Source organism: Leucopleurus acutus (assembly GCF_964270905.1).
Source record: "Leucopleurus acutus genome assembly, chromosome: 13".
Classification (NCBI taxonomy): Eukaryota; Metazoa; Chordata; class Mammalia; order Artiodactyla; family Delphinidae; genus Leucopleurus; species Leucopleurus acutus.
The window spans coordinates 67224885-67236909 of NC_139155.1; the positions used below are offsets into that span (position 1 = coordinate 67224885).

General features: G+C 50.2%; 1 protein-coding gene across 1 annotated transcript; it reads left to right on the top strand.

The window, feature by feature from the left end:
* Positions 1-9076: 9076 nt before the first annotated feature.
* SEC14L3 (SEC14 like lipid binding 3) lies at positions 9077-11281 on the top strand (the record flags this gene model as incomplete). The annotated part of the gene is given in 4 exon segments (XM_082852966.1): positions 9077-9110; positions 9113-9132; positions 10110-10410; positions 11218-11281. Coding segments are annotated over 4 exon segments (360 nt in total). The 3' UTR covers positions 11223-11281.
* Positions 11282-12025: the final 744 nt, after the last annotated feature.

Here is a 12025-nt window from a genome sequence, read left to right on the forward strand (position 1 = left end):
ACAGTTTTATTCATAATAGTTAAAAGATGGAAACAACCGAAGTATCCATTAACAAATGAATGGATATGGACTAATCAAAATAAGCCACATGCAAATGGACAAATGTTGCATGATTGTACTTAGAAGAAGTACCTAGAGTAGTCAAATTCATAGAGACAGAAAGTAGGATGGTGGTTGCCAGTGTTACTGGCCCTTTCTAGTCGGGCCCCAACAGGGGTCCCTCTACCTGGAGTCATTTGAGCCAAAAGATTGAGACCGAGTTTGGCTGTGAAGCAAAAGAAAGCTTCGTTCTTTGATCAAAGAATGGAGAGGTGTGAGCTTGGTCTAGAGTACTCTCCATCAGGCCCTCCCCAATAGGCCCTCAGCGGGGCTGCTTTATAGGGCTCTCGTCAGTGGGAAGGGGGCGGGGTTTTCACGGGTCTGGCGCAGGCGTGTTGCTCACGGCTCCAGACCGCTGTGCTGGGCGTAGCATCTCTGCGCACGGCCCCCTGCCGCCATCTTGAATTGAGTGTTGCGTGCAGCACTTCTGCACGTGGCCCACCGAGCTGAGGTGTCCGTGCAGCCATTTTGCACCAGGAACTCTGGTCTGAAGTGCCGGGTGCACGGCCTGTGCAGGCGGCCCCCTGTGAGCGAGTGAAACGAGAGTAAGAGCAGAGGAAAAGAAGAAGAAAGGTTAGACTTTATTTTATTACCCAGATTCTATTTTTATTTCCCGAGAATTGTTCATGGGCTTTGCCGGTGACACCAGGGGCTTGTGGGGAGGGAGAAGTGGGAAGTTACTGTTTAATGGATACAGAGTTTCCGTTTGGGAAGATGAAAAAGTTCTGGAGCTGGATGGTGGTGATGGCACTGAACTGTACTTTTAAAAATGTCAATTTTTTGTTTTTGTTTTTGTTTTTTGCGGTACGCGGGCCTCTCACTGTTGTGGCCTCTCCCGTTGCGGAGCACAGGCTCCGGACGCGGAGGCTCAGCGGCCAGGGCTCACGGGCCCAGCCGCTCTGCGGCATGTGAGATTCTCCCGGGCCGGGGCACGAACCCGTGTCCCCTGCATCAGCAGGCGTACTCCCAACCACTGCGCCACCAGGGAAGCCCCTAAAAATGTCAAATTTTATGTTAGGAATATTTTACCACAATTTTTTTAAAAAGTTAAAAAAAACCAAAGACCTAAATGTAAGAGCTAAAACGTAAAACTCTCAGAAGAAAACATGGAGGTAAATCTGAAACAGGAAAGAAGGGATCAGGGCACAACCTTTAAAAGAATGACTTAGCCATTGTGGATACGACGTAAACTGGTTAGAACTGACTAGGCCCAAGCTGGCAGAAGATTCGACTTCCAGTTGACCTTGAGCCTCATTATGTGCTCATTGTAAATATTAGCATACGCTAAACAACATGCTCACAGGCGCCATGACAGTTCCAAGGCCAAAAAGTGGGTGGTGGCCCAATTCCTGGAAATCTCCGCCCTTCTCCAAAATCATTGGAAAAATCCTCCCACTCATTAGCCTATGAAATTTCCCAGACCATAAAAACTAACCACTGCATATTTCGGGGCCACTTTCAATCCTTTCTGTCTATGGAATGTGTATCTCCCAGGGCCTCTCACCTTCTGAGATGGTCCACACTCTGTGTGTCTCTTTTTTTTCTAATTTATTTATTTATTTTGGCTGCGTTGGGTCTTCGTTGCTGCACGCGGGCTTTCTCTAGTTGCGGCGAGCGGGGTTTACTCTTCGTTGTGATGCGCAGGCTTCTCATTGCAGTGGCTTTTCTTGTTGCAGAGCACGGGCTTTAGGCTCACGGGCTTCAGTAGTTGTGGCACACGGGCTCAGTAGTTGTGGCTCACGGGCTTAGTTGCTCCACGGCATGTGGGATATTCCCGGACCAGGGCTCGAAGCCGTGTCCCTTGCATTGGCAGGCAGATTCTTAACCACTGTACCACCAGGGAAGTACCTGTGTGTCTCTTTTTGAATTATGGTTTTCTCTGGGTATATGCCCAGTAGTGGGATTGCTGGGTCATATGGTAATTCTATGTTTAGTTTTTTAAGGAACCTCTGTACTGTTCTCCATAGTGGCTGTATCAATTTATATTCCTACCAACAGTGCAGGAGGGTTCCTTTTTCTCCATGTGTCTCTCTCAATTAACCTACTTCTTACCTATCGCTTTGCCTCTCACTGAATTCCTTCTGCGCTGAGGCAAAGAGAACCTGAGCTTCATTAAGTCCTAAGACCAGGCATGTGATTTCAGTTAAAAGACAAGTGGGTTTGAGTCCCAGCCCATGGGTTCAAGTCCCAATCTTAGTTTTAGCTGGGTTTGAATACCATCTGAGGTGTGATTGAGTTCAAGTCCCAGTCTGATCTGAGTTGTGCTGTTTCAGCCAATCTGAGACCAGGTGTGAGGTTTCAAGTCTACGTGACCTTGGATTTGGCAGTGCTTTTTTAGATATGACACCAAAAGCATAAGCAATAAAAGAAAAAGTAGATAAGTCAGCCTTCATCAAAATTTAGAACTTTTGTGTATCACAGGACACTGAAGAAGGTGAAAAGACAACCCACAGAATGGAAGAAGATATTTTCAAATTATATATCTGATAAGGGATTAAAATCCAGAATATATAGAGAATTCTTACATGTCAACAATAAAAAGACAACCCAATTTAAAATTAGGTAAAGACATTTTAAAATTTTGAATAGATGTTTCTCCCAGAAGATATACAGATGGCCAATAAGCTCATGAAGAGATACTCAAGAGGTTTAGTCATTAGAGAAATGCAATTCAAAACCACAATGAGATACCACGTGACACCCACTAGGATGGCTATAATAGCAAAATAAGAAAACAGAAAAGGAGCCCTCACACATTGTTAGGGAGTATATAAAATGATGCAGCCACTTTGGAAGACAGTTTGCCAGTTTCTCAAAAGGTTGAACATAGAATTACTATATGAGCCAGTAATTCCACTCCTAAAGATACACCCAAGAGAAGTGAAAACATGTTTTTACAAAAACTTGTACAGGGCTTCCCTGGTGGTGCAGTGGTTGAGAGTCCGCCTGCCGTTGCAGGGGACACGGGTTCGTGCCCCGGTCCGGGAAGATCCCACATGCCGCGGAGCGGCAGGGCCCGTGAGCCATGGCCGCTGAGCCTGCACATCCGGAGCCTGTGCTCTGCGACGGGAGAGGCCACAACAGTGAGAGGCCCGTGAACCGCAAAAAAAAAAAAAACTTGTACAAAAACTTTTCATAGCAGCATTATTCATAATAGCCAAAAAAGTGGAAATAACCGAAATGTCCATCCACTGATGAATGGGTAAACAAAATGTGGTATATTTATGCAAAAGAATATTATTCAGCCATAAAAAGGAATGACATAACTGGTACCTGCTACAACATGGATGAACCTTGTATACATTATGCTAAGTTAAAGAAGCCAGTCACAAAAGATCACATACCGCATGTGATTCGCTTTCTATGAAATATCCAGAATAAGAAAATCTATAGAGATGGAAAATAGCTTAGTAGTTGCCAGAGGCAAGAGCAGGGGTGCAGGAAATGGGGAATGACTGCTAAAGAGTACAGTGGTTTTCGGGGGGTAATGAAAATGTCCTGCAATTAAGCAGTGGAGTTGGTTGCACAACTTTGTAAATATACTAAAAATCACTGAATTGTACACTTTAAGAATGGTGAACTTACGATATGTGAATTATACCATATTTTAATTTAAAAAGGAGATGAAACTGCCCAAGGGTAAAAGAGGGAAGGCAGACGGTCCCAGGGCGCAGCTGAGATCATCACTGGGGCTCCGACAAGGCGCCCCTCCCCGCCTCCCATCCCCGCAATTCCCCTCTCCTGTCGGCCACCCCACCTCATCTCACTGTGCCCTGAACCCCACTCCCACTTGCCTCGTCCCAGCCACGTTTGCCCCATGGTGAGGCTCCCTCACCCCCGGGGCCCCCTCTGTACTCACCCAGCTGGTTCTGGTAGGACGGCATTTCACATTTCCTAGTAACCAACCCCCAGAAAGGAGGGGTTCCTGGGTGTGGACTGGGTGGTCCCGTCTATCCCCCTGAGGTTGTTTGCTGGTGTCCTGGTTGTAGACATGGTCCCCTGAGAGCCTGACAAACTAGGACTTGGAGAAGACCGAAACGGTGGGTGGGGGTGGGGGTGGTTCTCCTCTGCCGAGGCCTTTGTTTCAAGAGAGGGAAATGAATTCTCCTGGCCTCAAAATACCCTGCAGTCCGAGGTGGGTGGATCCAGGCTTCCTAACACACAATGGATCTTAGACCTTTTATCGAGCACTTACTGTCTTCTAGGCACAGTGTTAAGCCCTCCGGGGGAAGGCACATCTGGGCAGTGGCTCCACTACAGGTTCCAGAGTCAGACAGGCTTGAGTTCAAATCCTGGCTTCCCATTTCCTGGCTGTGTGACTTCAGAAAAGTTTCTTTATCTCTCTGATCTTTCATATCTTTGACTGTAAAATGGAGATACCCCTACCTGTTTCCAAATGGTTTGATACCAATGTAATGTTCTCAGCACAGAGGAAATGCTCAACAAATGGGAGACTGTGAGTTCCGTGCAGGCAGGGACCCAACCCATCTTGTTTACTGTAACATCCTCAGCTCTGCCCTCCTTGTGCTTTTCACTTGCCCACCTCCACACCTTGGCCCATGCCATCCCCTCCACTTGGGATGCCTTTTCCTCTACCCCAATCTCCACTAATCAACATCCTCCTTTTCTTCAAGGTCTGGCTCAATGCCACCTACATCCCATTGGGGTGACTTCTGTGCCTGGGTCCTCTCCCTGATTAAGGTGGAGGCCCCCAGAGCTGAGACTGTGGGATGGCCTCCAGTGTGACAGCAGAGTGGTTAATTGCATGGGCTTAGCTCTAGATAAGATACCTAACTTCTCTCTACCTCAGTTTGCTTGTCTATAAAATGGGCTTAATAATGGTAGCTAATCCCAGGGGGGCTCTGAGGTTTAAATGAGGTGATGCTTTTTTTTTTTTTTTTTTTTTTTTGGCCTCACCATGAGGCATGTGGGATCTTAGTTCCCCAACTAGGGATTGAACCTGCATCCCCTGCAGTGGAAGTGCAGAGTCTTAACCACTGGACAACCAGGGAAATCCCATTGTTTTCTTTTCTTTTTGGCTATGCTGTATGGCATGCAGGATCTTAGTTCCCCAACCAGGGATCAAACCCGTGCCCCCTGCATTGGGAGTGGGGAGTCTTAAGCATTGAACCACCAGGGAAGTCCCACAAGGTGATGCACTTAGAGTGGAGCCTGGCATGTAGTAAGCCTTCAATAAATGCAGTAGATCTGTGCTAATATGGTAGCCACAAGCCACATGGGGCAATCTGTTATAAAATTAATCAAAATTTAATTTATTTAAAACTTGAGTTCCTCAGTCTCACTAACCACATTTCACATGTGACAGCTGGCTACCAGTGATGTCCAATAGGACACAGCCCAGATACAGAACATTTCCATCACTGCAGAAAGTTCCATTAAAGGGGCTTCCCTGGTGGTGCAGTGGTTAAGAATTCACCTGCCAATTCAGGGGACATGGGTTCGAGCCCTGGTCTGGGAAGATCCCACATGCCGCGGAGCAACTAAGCCCATGCGCTACAACTACTGAGCTTATGCTCTAGAGCCTGCATGCCACAACTACTGAAGCTTGCGTGCCTAGAGCCTGTGCTCCACAAGAGAAGCCACCGCAATGAGAAGCCCACGCACCGCAACAGAGTAGCCCCGGCTCACCACAACTAGAGAAAGCCCCTGTGCAGCAATGAAGACCCAATGCAGCCAAAAATAAATAAATAAATAAATAAATGAAAGTTCCATTAGATAGCACTATTGATGATGATGATGATAATGAAGATAACGATAATGATGCTGTGGGCACACAGTATGTGCTCTGTGTCTGTTTGTGGTCTGGGTCAGGAGAAGCACTTAGGGGTATCTCTGAAGGCTCAGAACTCCTGGGAGGACCTCAACTCCTATTCCTGGCCCTGCCTTCCCAGCCTCTGATATCCCCAGAGGTAACTGGGGCCCCTCACGTTAGAGGGATTAGGGCGAGAAAGGTGACTGGTGAGAAACAGGCAGGATTAGGGGCTAATGAGAGGGCAGTGGAGGAGCCCAATCTCTGCATGCTGCCCACCTGGCAGGAAGTGGGTGTAGGTGGCAGCTGCGGGCTTTGCAGAAAGAGGCTGGAATGTGAAGTGAGGCGGGACCGGGGTGTGGAGAGGTACCTAACTGCTCCTGAGTGCACGTGGCGGGCACCCTGGATGGAGGGAGATCGGCAAAGACAGACCCCCTTCTCCTTCTGGACCCAATTCTATCAAGGCCCAGAGCAAGGAGGTGTCAGCGCTAACCCACATCAGCGTAAAGAGGTCCCAAGACAGCCCAGGGGTGAGGACCAGGAATGCCCTGGGGGTAGAGGACCTGGGACAGCACTGGGAAGAGGGGCTTGAGTTAACCCAGCTGTTGGGTCTGAGGCTAGACCAGGGGAAACTTTCAGCCCATGTGGACCCCCTCGAGGCCTGGAAGATGCGGCCATGTGGCTGTACTGTGGTCTCAAGCAGATGCACTCCTGGTTTCCTTATAAACAGTCATTGACAATGTGGCCTCTGCCCTCTCGGAGCTTCTGACAGCTGGAGAATCCCTTAGACGTGCATGACCCTTGACAGTCTATGTATCTCAAAGGACAGGGAAGCCTTCTGGGCTTCCCTCATCACCTGGCACAAGTGGTGGACGCCCCTCACTGATCAGATGTTTAAAATCCCAAGAAGCACCCTTACCGCCCCAAGGGCATCAACATGCCCCACCTCTCCCTTAGGACCCAGGGGATGCGAGGTCCTGGACAAGGACCCTTGTGTCCCCATGACCTCTGCGATGAGAAGGGAGGGCAGCAGGGTTGGGGGAACTCAACCCTTCCCCGTATTGAAGGTGAGGGACCAGCACCACAGGATAGAATTTGAAAGACAGGAAGAGCAGCGTCAGCCCTGTGGGGAAAAAAAACCTTGAGCAAGGACACCTTTCGAGTTCCATTTTTCTGCCCCAGCCTGTCTCCTCTTGAATATGGACATTTGTTGCAAAAAGACATGAGCCTCCCACCCCGACAAAGTGAATGAACTGTTTACTAGACTAAGTCCCTGACTCCTAGCCATCACAGCTGGGTGAGGGTGACATTTGCAGAACCGTAGGTGCGGGGTCTCTTCCTTAGTGAGATGGGGAGACTGAGGGTCAGAGAGAAGGGGTGCCTGCAGGGAGCAGTCCTCACTCCCCCTGAAATCCTACCTTCCCTGGAGGCCTGGGGAGCACTGAGGGGGGTTCTACAGGTACCTAGCCTGGACTCCCATGCCATGGGAAGCCAGCCTCATTTCCTCCCAGCCTCTTCCACCTGGCAGGGGACCTCTGACACGCGCTCCCTTGTACACCTGCCTCCCCCACCCCAAACTATCCCAGAGCCAAGCACGGGACCTCACTTAATCCCAATTATGTAATGTGCAACCCAACAGCTGGCCAAGAAGGAGACGCCTGGAGCCACGCCCAGGAGTGGGGGCAAAAGGCTCCGCTTGGTCAGGACCACAGACCAGACTTGGCCTCTGCCTGCAGTGGCCTCCACTCCTCCAGCCTCACCCAGCACCATGAGTGGCCGAGTCGGAGACCTGAGCCCCAAGCAGGCAGAGACCCTGGCCAAGGTGAGAGCCAGGGGAAAAGGGCTGAGAGGAGGAGGGAGGGCGGTGGCTGGAACACTGCCCCACTCTGTTGATTCAGCATGTCCTTGACATTGTCTCTTTGTCATCACCTCACCCAGAGTCAGGTCTCCCAGTGCCTGGTGACATCAGCCCTGTCCAGGGCAGAGGTTGAGGGAACAGCACCACTTCCGGGCAATAGTGTGGGTGCCAGATCAAGCCTGACTTCTCATCCAGGAGCCAGACCCAGAGACCTTTACCTGACATGCCCCTCCCCACCTCCCCTTAGGTGGGAGCTGAAGATGGTCTGCCCTCTGACTCTGTTCCCTTTCACTCCCCAGGACCCTGACAGATGACCTGTCTGTAAGAGCTGAGAGATGGAGCAGAGTTTGTTGTCATCCCCACGGTCAATGGGGAAGAGGACACATAATCGCTAACAATGTTTTTGTAGAAAATGGGATGGAAAAAAAGACAGAAGCCTTGGTGGGCTAACACATGAAAAGAACTAAGAATACATTCATACTCCAATCTACTTACCCACCCATCCACCCATTTATCTTTTCTTCCATCCATCCTTCTACTCCCACCCACCCGTCTGTCTACTCACACACCCATCTCTCCTTCTGTCCATCCACTATTCATTGATTTGTCCTTCCTTTTTTCCCATCCATCCATCCATTCTTTCTTCTTTCTATTTACTCACCCATGTATCCTTCCTCCCATTCACCTACCCATCCATCCACCCACCCATCCTCCATCACTGTAGGCCAGACTGCACTGGAAGAGAAGGAGGCAAGACGAAAACAATCACTGAGTCTGGGGCAAAGGCTCAGTGTGAAAACCTCTTCAATCAACGTCTCTTCCCAGTTCCGAGAAAATGTCCAGGATGTGTTGCCTGCCCTGCCCAACCCAGGTGACTATTTCCTTCTGCGCTGGCTCTGAGGTGAGGGCAGAGGTGGGGGAGGTCACAGTGAGGGGGCAGTGAGAGGGCCCTTGTCCCAGCTGCTCCAGAAGGACCCAGGGCTCTCAGGATCCTACCATACCACCTTGCTTCACATGTTCAGGTGCAGGAGAGGGGAGGGGACAGGAAAGGGAGGTCCCACCCAGGCCCCCAGTGCCCTCCATAGCCCCTCACTGCCCAGGACCAGGGCAAGATGACTGCAAGGCAACCTCTTTCCCACCCCATGCCTTCTTTCCATCTTCTCACAGCTCAGAATTTCAACCTGCAGAAATCAGAGGTCATGTTCCACAAGGTGAGACCCATCCCCCTCCCTGGAAATTTGGCGAGGGGCTTTGTGGGGGCAATCCCTGCCTCCAGCCCCTACCTCCAGCCCCTCCTCAGGGGTGCTGGGAGCCCAGTGAGACCTTACCACTCAACTCCCTTTCAGTACATGGAGTTCCGGAAGACCATGGACATTGACCACATACTGATTGGCAGCCCCCCGAGGTGAGCCAACACCTGCACAGCCCCCAGTCTCTTATAGACTTACCACCCGAGCAGTCTCTGGATCATCGGGACCGTGAGTGGAGGGTAGCAAAGACCATGAGTGTGCAGGCACCTCTCCTATAACAATTATGACTATTTCCTGGGGGCTTATGAGGTCCAAGCGTAAGTTAAGACTTTATCTGCATGATCTCATTTAATCCTCACAACCCCATGAAATGGGTACTGTTGTCCCCATTGTACACATGAGGACACTGAAGCCCAGCAATGGTTAAGCAGCCCACCCAAAGTCCCACAGCCCCAAGGTGGAGCTGGGATTTGAGCTCAAGCTTGTCTGTCCTCCAAATCCAGGCTCTTCACCGCCAGAGTTAGCTCGTGGCTCTGAGCCCTCACCCCTAGGGCCTTGGTCAAAGCATCCTGTCTAGGTGGGAAAGAAACTTAGCTCACCAAGAAGTTGGGAGAAGAGTCCCACCACCGGCATCTTAGTAAAGCAGTGGTCCTAGTTTCATTTGTGGAGCACAAGCTCTGAGTCAGGCACTGTGTGATCTTGGGGACTTTCCCCAACAGAGGAGAGGGAATGGGGCTCAGATAGGTGGCATCACTTGCTCAAGGATGCACAGGAGGGAAGCAGTAGCATCTGTTTTTGAACCAGGTCTGTGACCTTCAGAATCCATATTCTTCATCACTAAGCCCAACTCCTTTCCATGGAAAGGGACACGGGAGACATTGGGGGCAGAACTAAGGAGCCCAGAGGCCTCAAGCAGGCGCGGCTGAGACCTGCCTTGGCCATGTACCTGCTGTGAGCAAGACCTCCTCCTGCAAGCCCCTCAGTTTTCTTACCTGGACAGTAGAGCCGCCCTCCAGTAGAGGGACAGTGCTTGTACCACGGTATGTGTTGGCTCAGGCCACCCACGGCAGCCTGGTCTGGGTATCTCTGGGAGGTGCATGATGCCAAGTTCCGTGTGTTTGTCCATGCCCAGGTGATCCAGAAGTACATGCCTGGGGCCCTGTGTGGCTGTGACCATGATGGCTGCCCTGTGTGGTATGACATCATCGGGCCGCTTGACCCCAAGGGCCTGCTTTTCTCTGTCACCAAGCAGGACCTGCTCAAGACCAAGATGAGGGACTGTGAGCGCATCCTGCACAAGTGTGACCTGCAGACAGAGCAGGTGAGGCTGCCAGGGGACTTGGTCCCAGGAACACACCTGTGCTCTCTGCTGTTACAGTCAGAGGGCTGTGTGGTCAAACACCAGCTCTGCTGCTTCCCAGATGGGTGTACTGGTTTTCCACCTTGGAAAGTGGTAACTTTGGTGGTGGTAACTTTGCCACCTTGGAAAGTTACCTCACCTCCCTGAGCCTGGTTCCTCACCTATAGAACAGGGACAATAATAATGTTTGCAAAGATTAAATTAGATAATGCAAGTATATGGCTGGCATACAGGGCCTGATTCATATTTCTCAGAATGCTATTAGCTACTGTTATTCCCTCAGAGTCTTTGCCCCTGTTGTTCCTCTGTCTGGATAGCCCGACCTCCAGCACACACACTTCCCTCGGCTCTCTCCTGTCTATCTTTCAGGTCTCAAACTGTCACTTTCTCTGAGGCCCCCATCTGGGTTAACGTGTGTTCCCACAGCTCCCATGTTGTCCAGCTCTCACTTCAGGACCGTGGGGATCTGGTTGCTTGTCAGTCTCCCCAACCAGCCTGTGAACTCTTTAAGGACAAGAACTCTGGATTATTGAGCTACATGCTATACTTACAGTGTCTGGCTCAAAATAGGTGCTTAATAAATATTAGTTGGACAAATGGAGGAATGAATGGCTGAATAAACAGCAGTATGAAGGGATGGATGGGTGAACTGATGAGTGGGTGGGTCAATTAATGGGTGGATGGATAGACATGATGGGTGGATGGGTGGATGGTGGATGGATGGGTAGTAAATGCATTCACTGTTTTGTCCACTCATTCATCTGAGGGCAAAGTAGGAATGTGGGAGAAGCCCTGAAGGGTCATGTGCTGGGGTCACCATCTCCCAAGTTCTGAGCCTGCACCCTGATCCTTGCTCTCATCCTCACAGCTGGGGAGGAAGATTGAGACCATCGTGATGATATTTGACTGTGAAGGCCTGGGGCTGAAGCACTTCTGGAAACCCCTGGTGGAAGTGTACCAGGAGGTGGGGAAAGGCCCCTGGGCACCCCTGCTTGCTCTAACGACCAGCTTGGCCTGCTGTGACCTTGCTGCTAACTCAGAGCCAGGATCTGGTAAAAGGTGGTGGCCTTCCTGGGCCCCATCACTGCAGCTCAGGACCCAAAGATATGTTGGCTGGAAGATCCCACAGAACAGGCCTCAGGGACAACACTGTACTGAGTCCATAGGGGCCAGCTTCAGACAAACCCCGCCCAGCCCTGTCATCCCTAGCTCTGTGACTCAGGCGAGTAGCTTTATCCCTCCATGCTTTATTTTCCTCACTTACAAAATGGGGATACTGATTGCACTTCAAAGGGATGTAGGGATATTTCAGTGAGTTGTTATGTAAAGTGTATACACAAGTGCTTGGCAAATAGCGTTTAATAAACAGTAAACGTTTTATTTACTATTACATAAATTATTATTATATACTACCGTTGTTATAACATTTGCTCTAAAAATGATTATTGTTATGTAATAACAGGTTATGGTTGCAATAGTCTGGGGTGAGATTTCCTCCAGGGGCCATGGAGGTGATGGAAAGAAGGGAAACCCTCCACAGCCCTCTGAATCCTCCAGAAGGGAGGTTGCAAAGGGAATGGGGGTAGGAGAAGAAGAGGTGTGGGCTCTCATGGGGTCTTTCTTGGTTCCACAGTTCTTTGGCCTCCTTGAAGAGAATTACCCAGAGACCCTGAAGTTCATGCTCATTG